Source organism: Crocodylus siamensis, chromosome 4, assembly GCF_052110815.1.
Source record: "Crocodylus siamensis isolate JL-2025a chromosome 4, ASM5211081v1, whole genome shotgun sequence".
Lineage (NCBI taxonomy): Eukaryota > Metazoa > Chordata > Crocodylia > Crocodylidae > Crocodylus > Crocodylus siamensis.
In genome coordinates, this window is record NC_143398.1 from 72,499,059 (window position 1) to 72,520,785 (window position 21,727).

The 21,727-nt window shown below is 41.3% G+C and overlaps 2 protein-coding genes across 7 annotated transcripts in view; both read right to left on the reverse strand.

Annotated features, from left to right (window-relative positions):
• Positions 1-2,800: 2,800 nt before the first annotated feature.
• On the reverse strand, positions 2,801-8,520 carry BBS10 (Bardet-Biedl syndrome 10). Its single transcript, XM_090042568.1, has 2 exons — positions 8,241-8,520; positions 2,801-7,998 (listed from the first exon to the last, which is right to left on the reverse strand). The coding sequence occupies exons 1-2, from the start codon at positions 8,429-8,431 to the stop codon at positions 5,958-5,960; spliced, it is 2,232 nt and encodes a 743-aa protein (XP_089898694.1). The 5' UTR covers positions 8,432-8,520; the 3' UTR covers positions 2,801-5,957.
• Positions 8,521-8,665: 145 nt separating this feature from the next.
• OSBPL8 (oxysterol binding protein like 8) overlaps positions 8,666-21,727 on the reverse strand; it is a 142,961-nt gene continuing 129,899 nt past the window's right edge. For 4 of the 6 annotated variants that reach the window (XM_090042564.1, XM_090042563.1, XM_090042566.1 and 1 more), the window contains 7 exons: positions 21,593-21,682; positions 18,718-18,854; positions 18,101-18,286; positions 16,177-16,264; positions 15,685-15,790; positions 14,804-14,909; positions 8,666-13,228 (listed from right to left, as the gene is read on the reverse strand). In XM_090042564.1, coding sequence (XP_089898690.1) covers positions 13,093-13,228; positions 14,804-14,909; positions 15,685-15,790; positions 16,177-16,264; positions 18,101-18,286; positions 18,718-18,854; positions 21,593-21,682 — 849 coding nt within the window. In that variant the 3' untranslated portion in view covers positions 8,666-13,092. The remainder of the gene's footprint in view (positions 13,229-14,803; positions 14,910-15,684; positions 15,791-16,176; positions 16,265-18,100; positions 18,287-18,717; positions 18,855-21,592; positions 21,683-21,727) is intronic. The other 2 variants (XM_090042567.1, XM_090042561.1) reach the window with 1 other exon arrangement.

The following is a 21,727-nucleotide window of genomic DNA, read 5'->3' on the forward strand; positions in this document are numbered from 1 at the left end:
TGATTGTTTTTTTAGCTCACATGTTAATGAAACATTCAGTTGAGGCCCTTAGAGGAGCGTGTTAGAAAGGTATTAGTGAAACAAAGCAAAATTATCCTAACCCACTTTGACTTCTAATAAAGATATTTACTACTAAACAACAAAGCACCAGGGGCTCTCTTATAACCAAGACAAAATTCTCAATTATCACTCTGTTTTTCTCCTATAGTAATCTTCTCGGGAAAAAGACTATGAAGTCTACTTTCATAGCATATATAAAATGTAGAAATAATAAAGTATAAATGAATACCAATGAGCTTTCTGTTTGCATTATCAGTATTAAAAGTAAGAATTTCCACTTATTTCTAACAGGGGATTTTCCCTGGCTGCCTACCATTTGTTCAAACTCAGAAGTCAAGTACCACTTCTCCATAAAAATATTGAGAATCACGTTTCTGGCCATCACCCTTTCACGCATGGCAAATTTCTTTCTGCATCAGTTACTCCAGTAAGAAAAAATGAAAACCTCCTCCAATATATAACTGAATGTCCTCTAGTCATTCAGTAAGTTCATGTCACCACAGTGGAATGGTACTCTGCATAGAAATCTGTCCCCCATAGCAATTTTCTTTGTGGCTGCCAATAAGGTTAAAGAATGGGGCTAATTAAGTGCATACTGGAAGCAGGGGGTCCTGTACCAGTGTAACTGAAGTATCTGAAATGCCATCTATGAAAATGAATTAAGACTACAATATTGAAAAATAGCACAATTACCAGCTAAAACTACCATTCTGAGTCTGTATTGATCTACCAGGGCTGCAATTTCAATTCCTGGACTTGTTCTACTCACCAAATTTTCCAGATGTGGCCTCTATGAACGTGCTTCTTCTGCGTGGCTAACATTTCTGCATATACGTTTTAAGGGTAGTCAGATGGATTGCGTAAATAATGCTCTCTCTTTCCAGTATGGATTAAAACAGGCATGGAATCATTGTGTTGGAGTGGAGAGCTTCTTAAAATATATCCCTACATATCTTAATCAAAAGAAATGCCTCCAGCATCCAATTCATTTTTTCTCATGGGATGTATTCAGACTGTGGACTCTTCACAAGCTGAACAAACTACTTCTGGCAGCGGGGCAACAGCTTGTCAGTGCAACTGCTGTAGATGATGTAGTGGTGCAGCTCTGGAACCCAGGGAGGTAAACACCACTGTCATTCACACCCCACCTTTTGCCCTGCTGCCAATTTTAGTCACAAATGGTGACAAAAGTCCCAAATCTGGGGGAAGAGGTGCAGCATCTTTTCAGCTGTCCAAAAGTGACAGGGCATGAGTAGCTAAAATGTGAAAAAGTGTGACTCCCAAACTACAAGGACAGAAAAGTGGATAAATTACAATAAGAATTTTTCCAACTATTTGAGTTGGGCTAATAAAAGATATCGGATTTACCCAAAGAAACTTGTCTGCTAATACTTGACTTGGTAACTGTTCAGTCATGAAATAAAGGATATGGACTGTGGCAGAATGCCATCTCTGTCTCTTTCCAAACTCTGTTATCAGGCGGATGCCTAATCTGACAATTTGGTTACCGTGGTCGCTGCAGAGGGCAGACCCCACTGGCCCCATCAGCTTCAGGTAACCCTGAATTGTGACCTGAGCTGGATACATTCCTGAGGGAGGTAGAAACCTGCTCCCTCTGCCTACATGACTGGCCTCACACCTGGGTGGGGGCTTAAACTCCCTATTGTTCTAAGCAATGTCTTCATGACTGGGAGGGGGCTAGAGACCCTGCCAGTCTACCCGGCAATCAGTGATGCATTTCAAATTGGTTTGCTGGCAGCCAACAGCTGCTGGCCTTCATTGGGTCAGGTAAATGAGGTCGTAAGGGCTATACAAGTTAAGGACTGCCCAGGAGAAGGACCAGTAGCCATGATGAAAACTCAGAGAGAGAAGAGCTGGACCATCTGGGACTTGCTCCCTCTCTTGACACTCATGATCAATGAACTGTCTGCCTCCAGATGGAATCTCCACCTACCTCTGGATGTTACTTGTAAGTTAACTGAGATCTAACTAGATATATAGCTTGCAGTAACTCTGATGCATGATCAAAGGCTACTATGCTGCTGTTTGCTCTAAGGTACGTCTCCGACATTGCTCTAGCCTGTACCCTATTCCAAACCTACTCCTTGTAACCAATAAAGTTCTCCTTTGTACCTGGCATGGGAGACTTATTGGGAGAGGGCCTAGATTATGCCTTGGGGTCCCCTTGGTTTGGCTAAGGGAGACCTATTTGTGCTTCAGACTGAGGGGAGCACCCCAAGTTCTTGCAGTGGGTCAAGTACCCTCAAGGACCACTAGGCCTGTGTTTCCCGGGGGGCACAGGGCCAAGATCAATCCAAACCGTGGGTGGTGGTGGTGTTACCCCAGGCTTGAAGATGTGCTCCAGGAAGGAGGTTGGCCAGATGTGGGGCACCCCCAGGGAGGCACTGGGAGCCTGGAACGTGGTTGGACGCAGTGAGGTGGGTGGCTCAATGCAGGAGCACCTCCTACTGGCCCACCACGTGGACAAACATACATTTTAGCCACTTCAAAAGAAGAGGAAGATCTGATGCACGTTTTGATTTATTTGCATAATCTTGTAGGGATACAAGTTAGCTAAGCTGCCCAACCTTTGACCTGAACAAAGCAGTGTTACAGTTGGAACAGTACAATTGTATCACCAGAGAATAATAACTTGTATCAGTATCCCCCGATACCAATACATTTGTTAGACCTGTTCATACTTAAATGCGAGTGAGGTATGAAAGTGGGGTGGAGGAGGGTGGAGAAATGGAATGGAGAAACACAAAGGTATTTTAAACATTTAAATGTGAAGTTGATAACATTTTGTCATATATCTCCCATCCAACCTTAATACAGAGAGAAGATTCACAATTGATCTCTATTTCTTAATGTTTTAACTATACTGAGAACAGCAAAAGTGAAGTCATCCTATATTTACTTGTGTAACATACTTACTAGAGGTGCACTGATATATTGGTTACCTATTGGGCTGGCACCAGTAAAAGGGAAATTTACATTATTGGCTATTGACTTTTTGGCTGTTGCAGCCAATAACATTCTCCAATAATTATGCCTTCTGGTCAGGGCCTTGGATGCCTGGGTTCCCTCCTGCCTGCAGGGCCAGGGCCTTGGATGCCTGGGTTCCTTCCCATGAGCCAGTGTGACCCCAGAAGCACCCCCAGCTCCCCACCAGTGGGCCAGGCTGAGCTGGAGCAGAGCAGCTGCTGCAGTGTCCCGCACACTGGTGTGGTACAGACTGTGGGCTGTGGCCAGAGTGGGTGCTGTAAACAAAGTGGAATGCTGCAGGCACGACTGGGGTTAGGAGGTGGTGGGGGTAAAGCTGAGCTGCCTGGCTCAACTCAACCTGGCCTGGCATAGGGGTGTGTGTGTGTGTGGGGGGGGGGCATGTACCACCTCCCCCAAAGATTGGCCCTCACCAGCCAGAGTGGGGGGCGGCGGCTGGTGCCCTCCCCATCCCAAGAGTGTGGGGGTGCCAATAGAAGCACCAGCGGCACTTCTAGTTTGTTGCCAGCAGCTATCAGCCACTGGGGGACTGCCCCCTCCCTGCCCCAGTTGGCCGCTGGTGCCCTCCCAGGATCAAGAGGCACCAGTCGCCCACTCAGCCTGGCATGACTCAACCTGCAGGTAATATCAGTTATTGGATTGGTATGGGTCACTATAGCTGGTTAATCAGTATTGGCCAAGAAATTTTTTATTGGTGTACACCTAATACTTACCTTTTTTGCAAAAAATATCCTTTCAAAACTAAGCAGGGCAGCTGATTTTCTGCCCAGAAGCATGGAGATGCTGTGAGATGGCTGCTGTTTCCCTCCATTTGCCCCTTTGTCCCCCTACCATTCCCTGTGCCAAATTCAGTGGAAAAGGGGGGGAAGGGCTAAAGGTGACATCATTCATGCCTTGCACCCTAGAGCCACACGAAAGCTGTGGCTTCAGAAAGAGTCCATGCTAACCAGGTGGTGAGCTCAGAGAGTTCCCCACACAGGCAGAGCTCCCACAGGAAACACCACGGAGCAGCTGATGAGCTAGGAGGCCTCACTGCACATGCAGGGTGAATAGGCAAGGGGAGTGTGACTGCACCCCCAGTGCAACCCTGTCAACTAATATGGGTGCGCTTGTCTTGTTTTCAGCTTTCTATGACAATGCACTCGATACCAGAGGTTGGGGCTAGGCAGAGTATCACATGCTACACACACAAAGTAGCCTCAGGGGGACACATTAGAACTGAATGAGCTTCACTTTAGCCATATTTTCATTAAAGCAAAAAAGCCACCCTTGGCATCACAACATGTTTCTTTAAGCAACTTTCTTAGTGCAATTCTTCTTACTCAAGCTCCCTAAATCTGGTGAAGTGGCACAGTAAATGTTTGCTTAAAGATGCAATACCAAAAAATACAAACTTTTACAAGACCAAAAGCTAACAAGGTACCAAGAACAGTTTTTAAAATTGTAATGAGAAAATTATATTTATAGAAAATGTTCTTGCAGTATCTGAAAAAAAATTGAGAACTCCACAGTGAAAATGACATAATTTATTAAGATGCAAAAGGGACGCACAAATGGTGATCAATCTGAATTTCAGTTTTAATTGCTTGAGTCAGTGCCTCTCAGCCATGGTGCTGTGGGAATGTTGGATGCCACCAGATCCTCTGAAGGAGGATGGGAGGCATGAGGAGATAAGCAGGTGTGAGGGAGGTAAGCACAGGTTTAGGTTTGAAGCTGCCTGACCACTCTCCCCTCCCACCCACTGCCTAGCCATTTCTGCAAGGAGGTAAACACTGTAATAATAAATTCATTTTTGAAATGGGGAGCTGGAAAATTCACAAAAATTACATAGGGTGCCTTAATTAAGTTTAAAAAGGATGAGAACTGCTGGCTTGAATGTTTTGGTTATATCATATGATTAATTTGTCATACTACTTTAAATTAAAGGCAGATTACTTAATATGAATACCAACAGGAATCATATAAAGCACAGTAATTCTACAAGGGGAACAAATGATACCTTTTGTGGTTGCAGTTGCTCATTTATTGACTATCTGCCTCCTCCCCTGAAACATACAGCACACAAATAAAAGGGAGACAGCTGAAACACATAAAAATTAAAACATCAAGTTCAGACTAACCTTGAAACAAAAAACATGCATTTCTCTCTTTGCCTCAGCTTATTTTTATAATAGCACTAGGATATGAGCCAGTACAGCTCAATACTGGAGTCAGAAATAAGACTGCATGACAAGTTAGTTTGTCAGAACAGTGGGCCAGACAGAATGTGAGTTTACTTCCTAGCATTGTTTGTTTGGCCAACATTTATTTCAGCAGAAAATAAAAAAGCTGGCGCTCATTTTGTAGCAGTCTTTCACAGGAATGAACTGCAGTGGCCTACAGCTTACTGCCTCAATGTTTTAACAGTAAAAATAGATATCAAACTGCTTATACACACATAATTCAACTCCTTATTAAGGTTAATAAAACTAAAGAGAAATTGTGACAGTTGTTAAACCCTGTCCTCAGATAACTTAGTATCTTGTGAAGTCTGGTAACTTGTCAGAAAACCAAGGGCCAAAGCTAATTTGCATTATTAAACCTCAAAATGAGACAGGCTTCACTCATGGGCAGAGACCCACATAAGACTTTCTGCACCATGATACAGTAAGCAGTGTAGACAGCCAGCACCCGCATACTGTAATCTTTGTTTGTGCTTGAAACTAAGAAACTTTTGTGGAGATCACCAGCAGTACATAACCTGAAGCTGATCTGTTTTAACTTCCTTTACTGTTACAGAAACAGGCACTTTAGCTCAAATTGGCTCTATTAAAGCCTGCAGTGAGTTTTGCATGCCTGTTGTCCAGAACACGTGATAAACCAAAAAAAACCACAAAAAAACCTCATCATTTTCACAAATCTTCTTCAGAATCATTATCCTCAGTTACCTGAGGCAGTCTCTTAATACCAATTATCAAGTCAACAGAGAGAAGCTTTGTAACACAATGAAGAACAGAAACAACTAACAGGTATTTACAGTACACTGATTCCAGGCCTTTTTGAGGCCTAGGCAGTGGCTGATTATTTCTGAGTGCACTGATGGCTTCAAGGTAGAACTTAGGAAAACCACTGCCTTTCTCTGTCCTGTAAAGGATTTCTGGAATACTTAGCAATGCATCAGCAATTATAGTAGAAATAATACTTATTTTTGATTGCTGACATTGTTTTGTATAGTTACAAAGGTAATAATGCAATAAGATCTCAAAGTTACCTCCTACTGGCAACACTGATCCTGCCTGTATGAACAAGTCAGAATAATTTTGAACAGAACTTTTATAACTGTTCTCATCCTCAAATGGAACTAACTCACTGCTTTCTTTCCAGCGGTCCTTAATAGTGCTCAGATGCCCAGGTACTAATTCAGTACTGGTATTTCCTGCCACTGTTGTGGCAGCCTTACAAATGTGTTGGTTGGAGACAACTGGCTTACTTTCACCCTTAACCTGTATTTCACTCGGATGCTTATATTTCAAATGCAAGTTCTCTGTCTCTCCTAAAAAAGGACTTTTATTAGTGAGCCCTGAAAACTTATCATTTTCTATTTCTGTGATGGGCACAGCAAGGTTTAGGGATTTCTGCAAATCTTTTTGAACAAATGCTGGATTTTCACCTGTCCCCATGGCAGAGTCTGTCAGCTGGCTTTCCCTTTTAGACCTAATAACATTCAGTTGTTGATCAGTGGTCTTGTCACTTCTATGAGTAACATCCTCCATTTTGAGTTTCTGTGGAGTAGTTGAATGGCTACTACAACGTAAAGCATCTGAAAATTTATTTGGGCATTCAGTTTTCTCTTTAAATCCATCAGTTTGATCAACAGTTTTAAACAGTAGCTGTAACATTTTAAATGCTCCACGAAAAGCAGATACATGCTGCTCTGTAACACCATGCACCGGTCCACAAAGAATTACACAATGAGGCTGAAAGGCAGATGTCCCTGAAAAACCAAGATGAACGTATCTCTTGGAGCCGAGTAGGATAGGCCGACAAAATGTTGCTGTGGCAATTTCAGTGATCTCACTATGTATGTTGTCCCAATATCTGAATGGTGAAATTCCTGTAATTTTGCAAAGAAGAGAGACTTCTTCTGGTGATAAACACTGTACCACAGATATACCACATAGTTTTGCATAGAAAATAACCATTTCCTCTTGCTTCACACTTGACAGTAACACCTTGACCTTGTGTCTCTGTAAGTATTTCATTACAGCTTCTGTTCTTTTGGAAATCCAAGCCTGAGAAGCTTGATACTGAACCTGCGTATTCACAATAAACTCTACACCAGAGGCAGAAAGAGCAGGAAGGATAGCGTCTGTCACTATTAATGTTCTTATGTCACCATCTGCTGGACAGTATGCAACAAAATCTCTCTGAAGAACAAGTCCATCCAGGACCCTGGAGCTGGAAACCGGAAGGCCCGTCACAGCAGTGTGCAATGCCATGAAGCAGTCATTCAGGAAATTCAGCGTTTCATTGCTGACTGTCTCACACGGTGTGCACAGGTAATAGTAATCGCAGCCCAACTGGGAAAGAAACTTCAGGTGATTCCTTCCTATCCTTCCACATAAGTAAGCTTCGAATATGGACTCCAGCATAGGCCTCTCCATCTCAGTTGTGTGGTGAGGGAAAGCAGACAGGAAGTGCTTCCCTAGGTCCCGCGTCACCACTTGGTCCAGTACTTGTGTCTGAAAGGCCATGAGAGACTGAGCGATTTCCTTCCGCCCCATGCAGCTCTTCTCTCTCTGCCCCCTCCGAGGAACAGGAGATGCCATTGCTGCCACTCCCTTGCTGAGAGCAACCTGAAGGCCTTGCAGCAGGCTGGAGAGGAAGATGATGAACGTCTTGGCGCCGTCACCAGTGGCAGCCTGGTGCGCAGAGGCGCACGCCACCATCGCCCTAGAGTCAGGAGCAAGGAAAGAAAAGGGAGAAAAAAATCAAATCGGTGCTTCCACCCTGTGGGCTCACGCGAGGGGCCGCTGGTACTGCCGGGGTCACAGCTCCCCTTGGCCTCATCTTGGGGCACAAGCCAGGGACGAAGCAGAAGCAAGCGGCACGCGAAAGCACGCAGAACGGCGCAGCTGCACTAAGCTTGGCCGCAGCCAGCCCCCGTCGCTCAGCCCGGCGGGAGAGCGCAGTACCTGGCCGTTGGGGACTCGAGGCGCAGCGCCTGCAGCACGCGGCCGCCGTCCCGCGCGAGCAGCACCTCCCCCGTGGGCCGGGCCAGCAGCACGTGACCGCCGCGCGGCCCGAGCGAGCCCTGTACCGCGCCCGCCAGCGCCGCTGCTTCCTGCCCCAAGCGCTCCGCGCTCAGCGGCGCCGCCGCCGCCATGGAAACCGGCGCCACTTCCGGCGGCCGGCCTACGTCACGGCGGGGCGGTGGCTCCGCGCGCTGCCACAAGCGGAAGGGGCCTCGTTGTGGGGGCGGGGCACGGCTGGGGCTTGCAAGCCCGTGCTGCTCCTGCGTCTGCCCGACCCGGGCGGCTTCCGTCCTGAGGCAGGGGTGCAGCAGCTGCTGTCCCCCGGCGCGATAACGAAAACCAGCCTCAAAAATAATAAAACTAAGTAGTAAGAAAAGGAAATTTATTCTTTTATCTTTGGGGAGCGAGCAGGGCTGCGGCCAGCCTGGGGCATTACGCGCCGGGCCTGGCTCAAGTCAGACGCTCGGCATTTACTTCCAACAGGCACAAAGTGAGGATGACCTCTTTATTCATCAGTCATACAAGACGGGTGACCAGTGGCAGTGCTTTAATTCACAAATAACAGAGTTGAACATGGATGTACATTCGAGCATGCAACAGGCACAACATCCCGCTCTGAGGAAGTGACAGTCGCTCCTGCGCTGCCCCATCGCATCTAGTCGCTCGCTGAGACACCCTGTACACCCGTGGGACACTGAACTCACGCCAATGGAGATAGGGGAACAAAACATGGACAGGGAGCAAGGATTTTTTTCATCCATAAATAATGTGTCATGAATTCTGGCTTTTTATATAGCGAGTAGCATGGTCCTAGACAGCGTGCCTATAACAGTCCATTTTCATTTTTTTTTTCTTAGATGTAACAGTACAAAAATCCAAATGATACATTAAATAAAGTGAATAAAAATGAGCTAGTCTGTGTTACATAAAAAGTTATGAAACTAGAAGAAAAAGAAGAAATAAATAGTGGCAGGTTATATAATCGAAAGATGTCTTTCCCCATTCATCAGATAAAGTGAATGTTGTATCTGTTACACCTGATTTGTAGACTGTTCAAAATTTGCCAATTAAAAGATACAAAAAAGAGGGAACACTTCACAGAAAAAGAAAAAAAAAAAAGACACAAACAGAAGTAGGTGTCTAGTTTCCCTTTGTGCCTTGACAGCCTCCTTTCAATTCTCTCTCCCTCATTCAAATTCTGCTATGAGGTTCTTTATGGCTCTTTCTGTGGTACCACAAAGCACTGCAGCTTCATTGTACAGAGCAGAGAGAGAGAGAAACCAGATACTCATAACTTAGCAGAAAAAAATTCTCAGAAACTGAAATAGAAGGAGGAGGATTCTATTTTTAAAGGGTTTTAAAAAAAAATCCAACTAAGTGGGAAAGTACATCTTCAGATATATAACAGCCCCTGCAAGTAAGTCAAGTGTACATATGGCACAAACTTAATGAGTCTTTATATGCCTCAAAACAGCATGAAATCCATCAAGAAGGCACTGTTTACAATACACAAGAAATACCAGATCTATTTTCAATGCTTTCCAAGTTGAAGATATATTTGAAATATAATAATGAATTAAAATCTTATAAAAGTACAGCATTCTTATTAAACATGCGACGTATTTACAGAACAAAAGAAGTGAAGTAACAGCCTCTTAAAAACCCTACTTTCACATTATGCTAGACAGATTATGTTAGAATCCAAGTTCTGTTTCATTAACGGTAAATTGGAAAGAGAATTTCCCAAAAGGCACAGGAGGGCAGTGAACTGTAACATTAATGCTCTCTTTCATAGGACAACAACATGGAGAATGAATTTTTGGAGTTTTAAATTTGGAAAATAACATGCTGTACCCTTATAAGTGATGCAAACTATTCAAAAGGAAGCAACTTGTGAAATACATTAGGGTATCTATTGCTGGAACTACTTACATGTAACATGACAGGCTTACTCTTAGGTCAGCTGAATGCAACTAGTTAAATGGCAAAATTAAAGGCTTAAGTGCAATTTAAAAACAACCAAAGAGCCACATGGAAACAAATCGCAAGTTATGAATATTTTGTACATCCTTTACAAAGGGAAATAAAAAGAGAATTTGTAATCAAGAAAGGAAACAAGTGCTCTGCTTTAAATGCTAAAAATTAGGAGGCCACTGCCCTCAGACAATTGCAAACTGTACAATCATTTTTTATGACTATGTGCAGAATATTTGAGATCAGCTATACATCATGGTTAGATATGACATTATTTGTCAAGAAAGAGGCTTCACAAGCTAGGCCTGAGATCAGCCTTACTTAAAAAAAAGAAAGAAAAATTAGGCAGTAAGTTCCTTCATTCTGCTCATCTAAGGGAAATTCATATAAATATCGGAACAAAATAGGAACCATCAGGCATTTAATGTATGTGCTTCTTAATACATGAGTAATAAGTTAGGTCAGGAGGACCTGCTGCCTATAGTTTTTCATTAAAAATTTCAGGAAATGTTCTTTGCCTTTTGGGGTCAGGAATTCAGCATGTTTACACCTCAAGTAACCAGCTGCAATATACAGGGGAAAAAAATATCACCTTCAGTGTAAATAAGGCCATTTCGCCTAGCTTCAGCTTCTACACTCATATGCAAAACTGAAAGTTCACTACGGAGCGATTCTCAAAGACGAGATAAAGTATGTATACACTTTTTTACTGGCCAAAACCCCAGCAACTGGTACCTAATATGATATTTTTACCAAGACAGCAGTTCAACACCACCTAAATATTACAACATTCTCATCTTTAGACCACCCCTTGATATTATACACCACTTTGACTGCTTCTACTTTTGCTGTCTATTATGGGTTTACTGTGCTGGACTATACCTCCCTTTTTATGCTAACGGCTTTTCTATACCCAGGTTTTACCCACCATGTGTATAAGCCAAAATCAGGCTTGGTCATACCAGGATATACAAAAGAGGTTGGCAGAATTGTTTTCTAGAAAATGATTCAAGACCCAACTACATTAAGTGTGTGAATGTGCGTGCGTGCAAGAGGGGGTATTTGTGGGGAGGAGAGGATGGGAAATAGCTATGTTCAGGCAGGATGCATAAATAGTAAAAGTTTGTCATGTGGGCAAGACTAAAAAATAGGGGAGAAGGTAAACAATTGGGAGGTAAGGAATGTCTGCTAGGAACACAGGAAAACGAAGAGTCAAGGCAGACAAGGCAAAAGTCTAAATTAAATGTTCTCTGTCCATAATGGATGAGATGTGCGAGTTCCCTGCTGCACCGCTCAGGTGGGATGGGGGTAGTGGATGGGAGGGGCTAAAATGGCAGTAAGCCCTGACACCTCCTCCCACCCACTCCCAATCCTGAGCAGTTTTAGGGGCAGTATTGGCCAGACAATTTTAGGGCCTGCCTAAATTATGGCACCCTTCAAGGAACAACCTGCTGGCTGTAGCACTGCTCAAGATCTCCACAGTGCTATATGCTTTGTGACGTCTATTCCTATCTTCAGCATGTCCTCTGTGCTTTGATTGTAAAGGTCTTGGGAAGATGATAAGCATCTTCCCCACTCTACCAGGGGAGCTCTGTTCCCTGGAATAGGCTCTCAGGGAACCTTTATGTCACTCTGATCTCTCTTACCTAGTACAGAGGGTCCAGGGGAAGAGCAAAGATCTCACTTTTTCAGACACAAAGATTATTTAAGCTTCTTTTGCTGACATGAGTTGTATGTAAAAATATGCCGACTGAAGCATAAACCATGCTAGCATACAAGGTTCAAAATCTGGATCCTACTTCCATATTATTGATTTATGGAAGAAAGGAAGGCCTCCACCTCAGCAAGTAAGATTATGCAGTGTATATGCTGCAACAAAGAGCAATTTAATCCATGTTTAGCACTTCATCACCTTCTTGGACTTAACTGAGGTGTGTTGTTGTGGATCACACAAAATCAGCAGCACATAAGCAAATGCAAATTTAACAGCATGACTTAGTCCCAAATCTCTTTTCCTTTCAGAAACTAAAAACCAAACCCTTTACACTTAATGCACATCACTGCTGTTTCTGTAACTCAAGGCAAAGAAAAAAATTAAAGTCAGTAAGTAATCTCTTGTAACTTACTGTAAGAGAGTCCCAAACTTAATTCATGCTTGTTAGTTTAGTAAATGTAGCCATTAAATATCAACCCCAGAAATAAGGAGTTCATAATACAAGTGTTGGTGGGCCATTAACACAGTATTTGTATGGAGTATTAACAGCCACCTAATTAAAACTTTGTACCTACAGAAATGCATCCATTTCATTTGGGCATAAATGATTTTTTTTCCTCCACAAGTCTAAGAAAATAGTAAGTCTAGGTACTCCCAAGGGGTATTTTGTTACAAAACGGTGACTTGAAGTGTTACATGGCTTGTCATTTCTCATTTTTTCATTATCACTGTCAGTGTGAATTATGTGTCCTCACTGCAAGGAAAAAAAAAACCACCTCTGATTTTTGAGTAACATGATGATGATTTTTTTAAAAAAGTCAGTAGCCTATAATATACTATAAAACACAAGGCTAGTGTCATGTATGTATGTGCTGCAGACAAGGAGCAAGAGTACTGGCACTTACATGTTTCTCACCAACTGGGTAGACAGGAATATGATCTTGATCCAAGAACGCATAAAGATTTGAGGCAAAAATTCTTTAAGTTGTTACACTACAGTGCTCTTTTAGATAATATTGCAACATTTAAAGTCCAAACCAACTTAAAATATGGTCCCAGTAAGTGTTTCATCATTCTAGTTCAGAGTCTCTTGTTCAGATTTTCTTATTTGAACAAGAAGTTAACAATAAACTGTAGCAGAACCAGGAGTAAAATGAAGACATAGTGCTTAAGCTGCAGAAAGTTGTTGTCCAAGGGCGGTAAATTTGAAGTGACACGATTTCGTAGAGCCATGATGTCCCTATAAAGTAATAAAAGACTCTTAAGTGTTTATGTGATTAACAGTTTCTAATAATGCTGCCGTTCTTAACAGTTCGACTCTGGAAAACTATGGGGGAGGAGGGGGGAATCTACCAAGCACTTTCACCTGCCTACTTTTAGAAAAAGGAATTTACACAGGGTGTGTCTACACGTTCATTAATGTGCATTTGCTACCGCGCATTAAAATTTACTACCTCTAATGTGAGGTACGAAATAAATGTGAATTAGGCTGCCCTAATACACAGTAGAGAAAGTGCATGCTTTTTTTTTTTTGGTGAAGCTTAGTGTGCAGTAGCCTATTTTTACTGTGCATTAGCATTTTAGCATGGTTTTTGGTGTGATGACTTAATGCACAAAATAGGCTACTGTGCAATAAAGCACATGTAGATGTGCCCACAGTGTCAAAAATCAGGACAAAAAATTAAACCACCACAAATAAAAAAGGTAAAAAAAATAGAAGGGACTTCACTTATGTAATCATATATTCTTCATACTTGTTGAAGGTGATACTAAGTCAACACATTTTATTTTTCAGTTATCTATTAAGATCAGTGAAAAAAAGTCAACCTCACAGCAGGGACAAACAATATGAACAGCCCACATTTTTGCACTTGAATTTAAAATGCTTAAGCCCAAAGGTCCACAGAACAGAAAGTTCTTAACTTTATACTGATTTATAGTAGAGGCTATTTAACTTCCAGCAGTTTTGTTTTCTTGATATTTTTCCATCTAATTTCTATTACCATTCCAGTATTTTAACGTAAGAATCTACAAGGCAGCACAGAACCTACGGAGTTACCTGTACAGCATTCCTTAACAACAGATGTTAGATAAATGGGTATTCATAATTTAATGTTGTTGAAAATTTAAGTTTAAGTTTAAAAACAAAAAAACCCCCTTATACCTACAAGCAATGGGCAAAATCAACTCTTTCCCCCAATTCTACAGAAATTTTCCAATCAATGGAAGCTTAACATATGTGAACATGCTGGGCAATTTATGAAAAAAACTTAATAAGCACTGACATTAAATTCATCACACACTGCTTTCATTGTTAAAGGTTCTACCAGGATGCACTGAGCAAAATAAGTGCAACATCAACAAACAGCACTAAATTTGTTTACATATGGAGGGGATAATATTTAGTTTTAGATGGTAGAGTTGCCCAGAAAAGTAGAAAAGTTTAAAATAAAATCTTCAGTCATTTATGCAATGTGGAATTCCAGTGCTTCCTTCCAGTAATCCTACCCAACACCACAGTGAAGCTGATCTGTATTAATGTTATTTTTCTATCCTATTTCTAAATCCAAGACCGGGGGGAGGGGGTGGAAATCAGGCTTACTAGAACAGCAACATCTTTTTATGAACTATCCTAGAGTATGCTGCACATAGGAGAAATAGTTATTAGATCAACAGGTCAAATTTTCAAAAGATATAAAGTGATTTATTTCATTTTTATTTCACTAACCAGTTTAAATAAGAGCAATTTACATTTCTAGCTTATTTTAAAATAGAACAAAGCCCAAACTCTGAACTTAAAGCATATGAACACTACCTCTTAATGTCTTCTTGTGTTTCCTTTATAGATTCAATGGCACTCTGTAGTTCACCCAGGTCTGTCCCCTTCTTTCTGATTCTTGTATTATGCTTTAATAGTTGAGCTATAAAAATATGGGAGATGTAATTTGCAAGAATGACTGACTAGGTCAAGGCTAAACACCTTTGATCCCACGACAAATAAAAATGGTTTAAAACATGCATTTGGTGATTTTTTCCCCTGAATTTGAAGTTCTGTTAAATGCTTAGGTTTTTTGTTATTTATCTATATGAAGCACAAATAAAATTAGCTGATCTCATTGAGCTGAGCACTGAAGTTTCAGCTATAAACTACTACTACTATTTGCATTAATTTCAATCTGCCATAAACATGGAACTATGTTTTAAAAGAATGTCTCCCATTTTGATAAAGGAAACACTCTGTTGCAAGTGTACAGACAGTTTCAGAAATGCTAATATACAGCTAAGCCTATTTAAATTACCATTATGCTTAAGACATTACAAATTTCTGATATCCCACTTCTAATGCAATGATCAATTCACTCAGTGTTATGCATTTAGTTTTTCTGTGAATACAGACCCAAGGAACTAGGACTGCAAATTATCCAGTCTCAGTAATTATTTTATACTACAAATATTGTGAGTTTAAAAAAATGAGGAAGTTAAAGGACTACCGTTGTGGTGTTCAAACTGTAAAGTCAAACAGAAATGGGCCAGGGATGTGCCCTCTGTCCTCTCTAAACCAATGATGGTGGATGTCAGGGGACAGATCACTCTAGACATACCCTACTTCATATGCTCTCCTTCTATTACTGCCATTGTTGGAGACCTATTCATGAAGAAATAATAGCTCTATTGAACAGATGCAGCTTAACCCACCTTCGCTTCCAGAGGAGTCTTGGTTATCCGGTTCTGGAGAAGAGAAACCACACTCCCCTTTCTTTTGCTGACTGGCTAGCTTTCGCTTTATTTTTGGAACGCTAACCTGCAAATGACATTTATATTTATCTGCACAGAACCAAAATTGTAGTAAAAAAATCCATTTTATAAAAGAGTGGCTGTTTTGTATCAGATAAAAACACAAGACATCATAGAAAGCTTGAGTTAATATTAGCAGTATAAAGCCACTCCAAGGTCTGGAGGGCTTACATTAGATTATTTATAACATACCAGGTGCTTTCTAACCAACTGAGTCAGTTTTAATGCTTACCACACAGTAGTTAGAGGGCAAGATTAGGAACTGACCAACTGGACTGTATTTCTCTAGGAGAAGGGTAAACAGTCAATGTTTGGAGGAGCTCCAAATTTAAAACTTGACTCTGCAAGTCTCTCAGCTTGGTTATGATTACTGTGACCCAAGTAAAAACATACCATTGGGGTCCTATGTCGAACTTTTGTTTGGATGGCACCGTCTTTTTCAAACTGTATCATATCATTCAGTAGATCCCATGGTCTGGTACTATACAGAGAATGGACACAATTAGTTAAGAATCATAGAATCACAACCTAATTAAGAGGAAAACCATTTACATGCTTCTACTTGTAAGGAAAGGATTCAAACATGCATATATGCATAAAGTAAACAGTGCCAGTTTGACACCCACACATACGAACCCCCACAAGATAAGAACAAGTAAGGAAGCTTGATCATCCTGCCACCATGCCTCTGTCCCAAGCTAGAGGGACTATATGCTTAAAGATGAGGGGACAGCTAAGTATCCAAGTCCTGGTCACTATCTACTCGCACTAATAAGAAAGACGAACACAGCAACCAATGTCAAGTTTGATAAAATGTGTGTTTATATTTATATATAAATATTTTTAACTTTTGTAAGAATATACCATATTCTGGATCCTCATAGGAAAAAAAAGCTTGTGCTCTTCAAAAGAGGAAATGTGGTATCTAGTTCTTCTACAGAATATTTCATCCACAGATCTCAAAGCTCCATGATGGGTCTAAGAGCAGTTCCATTATATGGGAATATTTCTAATGGACAATCCTCCTCCTCTAGCTAGATATAATTCTCATTAAAAAGGTACAGAGTTGTCAGGATTGATCTCAAAACCAATCTCAGACATGATAATGTGTGTAGTAGGTGCCAACGCGATAGACACAACATTGATTTCAGCCGTACTGCAAGGGTAAGATGACCCTTTTGAATATTCTGCTTTTTGCCCCTTTGGAGTACATGCAAGTATCTAGTATTGAAAAAGAAACAATACCATCGCCAATGTTCACCACATAATTCATTAGAAAAAGGCTCAATTTTGCCTTTTAAGAACTAAACCTCACTGAAGTTGCTAGCAAATGCCATTAAGCATCAACAGGCAGACAAGATAAGAGTCATACTTGTTTATATACTTGCTGAGTTACAGCTCTATCCTCTGATGCAGAGCCACAAGACTTTAAAAGGAAACTGTGTACGTGTCCTAGTTGGAAGTTGACAAGAACTGTTGGGACTCCCCTACACTAGGGTTACCATATGACCAGATTTTCCTGGACGTGTCCTCTTTCTGGATCCTTCAATCTCTGTCCAGGCAGTTTTTTTTTTTTAATCTGATCAAGTGTCTAGGATTTTGGTCAGCTCAGCTTTGAAGTTTTTCCTGGCCTGCCCTAGCAAGTAGCTGTTTGGGTCTAGGGGAGCAGGGGAGGGCAACTGGTGGCAGGGTGTGCACATATGTGGCCAGCATGCATCCAGGCAGGGTGGTGGGAGCAGCTCCAGCGGTTGGACAGAGGAAAGTTTGTTGGGGGGTAGGGGTTGGAGGGCCAGGGACTGGGGACTGTTGTGGGGGGTGCATGCACCCCCCCCATATATCTATAGATGTGTGCATGGAAGAGGTGTGTGGAGAGGAGGGATTCCCATGGCACGCGCACGCACACACACCCACACCCTATATATCTATAGATGTGTGCATGGAAGAGGTGTGTGGAGAGGAGGGATTCCCATGGCACACTTGCAGACACAGGGAATGGCAAGGTGAACTATGTGGCAGGAATCCCCTGCAGGGGCATGCATGTCTCCTTTGTGCTTGCAGATACATGCCCTAGGAATACCTCTGCAGGAGATTCCCATAGCATGTGCATTCTGCTGTCGTACCAGCACTCAGGGTACATGTCTGTAGGCAGAAATCCCAACATTTTTAGCCAAGTCCCATAATCTCCTATACGGATATTGGAATTGAGAACACATGCTACCCTTTAAGGAGCAAAGGGGATAGGGGACAATATTTGATGAGCTCATTAAATATTGAATGAGTAGCTTTAAGTGCAAACACACACACTCCAATGACTCACTCTGCATATCTGTAATGCCACTCCCCTGCAACTAAATCTTGTTCAAACAGTTTGCAGATCCATTCTTCACCCTTAAGTTTTCTTTCTTTGGCAGCCTTTCTCTGAGCTTCCTCCAGAACATATTTCTCTTGAGTAGCTTCTGTTTGGTCTTTGTTGTTTATAGCTCGAGTCACTTGTTGCCAAAGTCTAGCAAAGCAATAAAATAAGGTAGAAGGATTAGAATTTAGGTGATGGATATAAGTGCAAGTAATGATCAATTTATTTTAAAAAGTGAGCAAATCTCACTTACAAAGAGGTTGCCATTTACTATGCACCTACACTTTTCAATACGAATAGTTTCCTCCCCCCCCGAGCCAAAATACTTCTCTAAACAAACTTTAGAGGGGTTTTTACTCGCTATGCAGATTGGGAAACAAGACACACCAGGAAAAAAAAGTATTGCTCAAAGTCTCAAATGTCTGCAATGGAACCAGAACCCAGGTCACTTTCTCCAAATCCAATGTTTGTAAACTAACAGTCCCATATCCTCCCATATGCATACTGGGATAGAGAACACACACCATCCTTTAAGTGAGCTAACTGAATAGGACTGGACTATTCATATTTAATGAACTTACTTTTCTGACTCAAAGTCATCCTGCTCCTCAAACTTCACAGTGTATCTTGTTAATCTGCGCTGTCTAATCTCATCTGTTGGATTCCAAAAGGTCTCTGAAACTTCTGTCTTTTTGTCACTGATGAAAACTTCACTATCCTGTAATTTTTAGGATTCAGTTATCAAATACTGTAAAATTACACCAGTTACTATCTGAGAAATGAGTTCCACAAAAAAGGCACTTGCTTGGAAAAAGAAAGAGGGATTTATTTCCTTTGGCATACCTGACTGGCTATTCAAAAACAGTTCAAAACCAGGTTTTTATTCCTTCTACTACTGCCACTAACTTGAAAGCTTTAGATCAAACCGATATTTTTAAACAATGTGCAAGAGAAAACTGCAATGTATTTCACATGGCATTTCTTTCTAACATCTTAGTAACTCAGAATAGTGTTACAACCAAAAGCAGCATTATTCACCAACCAAGAAAACAGAAGAAATAAACAAGTTGGTTTCTGCTCTCACTTAAACTTTATTGTCTGTATGTTTTGGCAAGATCCAATTAAGCCTAGCTACCTTTTATATGGGCTGGAAGAAAAAGTAGTAGTGAACTGTGCATTTCATTGCAAAATCTGTCTCCCCTTCTTGTTTTCAATAAATTGTTAAGTTAGCTAAACATATGGTACTTTATGCATAGTTGATAAACATTTTTGACAGAAAAGAATCATACTGCAATGCACAGGAATTCCATGGATACAATCCCTTTCCAGCTGACTACACCAAGCAATTTTATAAATGAACTGTTTGGAGTAAAGGTGGAGTGTACTGTATGAAAGAACACCTGCCACCGAGTGACTTAGTTTCACCCTTCAAGATCTAAACTAGTTTGGGGGTGGGGGGGGAATGACATACAAGCCCACACACTTTGTTAGCACTTACAAAATATTGTACAAAAAATTAACATTTTTAAAAGCTAGTTTAAGTTTACAGTATTTATGGTCCTCAAGTCTTTCCTCCCCCTCCCCTTATCCTTCTGGGATATCATTTTCACTGGCAAGACTGCAACTTTTTTTCCATATTTGGCACTCACGTTAACGCATGAGAAAAACTTGTTTTATAGTTGCTTTTTGCAATATCCTCCCATTCAGCACATCAAAAACCTATTAAGTCTTAATGTGACAATGCCAAGTCGCAGTGCACGAGTTAAGGGTACACTTCAACTGAAGATGTGACTGCAGCCAGAGAAACCATAGCTCCAATGGAGCTAGTATTGAAAACTAAAGCAGTGAGTGCAGGAACTCTAGGAACATATTCATACTGAAGTATATGCAACCACATCTTTACTGCTATTGCTACCTGGACTAGTTATTGTGGGTATATCTACCCATGGCTCAGTCATGCCTGGGATTGCAGTACAGACAGAGAATAAGACTTATACCTTAAAGTAAGTAATTTGATTGCACCTCAGTGAGAAAGAAAAAAAGAGTTTGTTTAAAATTTAAAAAGATCTAGAAAACCCTCTAGTTTAGGACACATCACAAAACCTATTTAGACAACTCGAGCTTGGAGTTTTAGATTGTGAACTGCAAGTGATTGTTAAACAAAATATATTTTTATGTGCTAACTTCACAAAACAGTAAAGCTAGGACATGCATGCCACATGCCTTGAATTAGCTATTGTGATTTATCTTCATGTACCTCAACTCTCTCGAAGTCATTTTCTTTCAGTGCTGCTGAAGAAAATCTAGGAAGTTTCTGTTATCAGTTAAGCACTAGATTACTGTACAGATGGCTCATAAGTATTCAGGTATGTTACATATTATGGTTTTGCTACAAAAATGTACAAATTAGATTTTCAATCCTTTAGAATAGCCTAGAAAAAAAAGGAGTCTACAAAATACCTTTGCAGAACTAGAAAACCACTGGCATATTTTTCGCCACGCTTTTTAAACTAACTGCTTATCAAAGCCCATGTGTATTGACTAATGGGGCTCTAATACTACAACGAAGCAGAAGTGCTTTAAAACTTAATATACTAGATGCAGCTTTGAACTCCAGTACTCCTGCATGGTCTATGCCAGGGGTTGTCAACTGGGGGTATGTGTACCCCCAGGGGTACTTGAGAAGACCCTAGAGGGTACGTGGAGGTGGGCAGGGATGGAGCACCACCACGCATGGTCAGGGGCTGCCGGCCTGCCCAGATATGAGGGAAAGTTGTACGCAGCGGCTGCTACCACTCCATGTTTAGCCACACACCACCCCACTCTGCATCCAGCTGCGGGGGTACATTGACCCAAAAAAGGTTGAAAACTCCTGGGCTATGCTATAAATCTTTGCCAGCATAGCTATGCCAGCAAAACCCTCGGTTTAGAGACAGCTCTGTCAACTGAAGAGGGCTTCTGCTGATTTAATTTACATTGTCTGGAGTGGTGGTGTAGCCACCAGCAGGAAAATCCTTTCTACCACCATATGCTACATCTCTACTAGGGGGCTACAGAGATGCCTGCTGATATAGGCAAGCCCTTTGTTTTCTAGGTGTATATTAGGCTGTAATCATATCAATTATATCATGCTGTAAGATACTGCTACCGATTCATAATATCTCTTTCACAGGTACAATGCACTCTTCCCAGACAACTCTTCCCTTGCAGAGAGCTACATAGCGACAAACAAATCTTGTTATTTAGATTGTAGAGACATTCTTGAAAGCTGGGTTTATACAGCAAGATAGTCAATATAAAGATGCAGCTCTTAAGCATCAGCTTTTACAGGCAAAATGACATAGCTTGATCTCTAGGTAAACTTACCAAAAATATGAAAGGAGAGAGATTCTTATTCACTTGTAATTTCCTAACTACAGGTAAAGTTTATAAAATAAAAACTCAATCATTACTCACCCAATGACCCTCCAGAATAGCCAGAACTTCTTTGCCCAGTTTAATTTTCCCTGATATTTGATTAACACTATCACTGTTGCCCAAAAATGGCTACAAAATAAAACAATAAAAAAAGATATTAGTTTATTTTCTAGT

What these genes read in the sequence shown, in the direction of transcription:
- BBS10 (XM_090042568.1), bottom strand. Translation starts at nt 8,431, where the DNA reads ATGGCGGCGGCGGCGCCGCTGAGCGCGGAGCGCTTGGGGCAGGAAGCA. An exon ending in CTCGAGTCCCCAACGGCCAG is followed by an intron (nt 7,999 to 8,240) that starts GTACTGCGCTCT and finishes TCCTGACTCTAG; the next exon opens with GGCGATGGTGGCGTGCGCCT.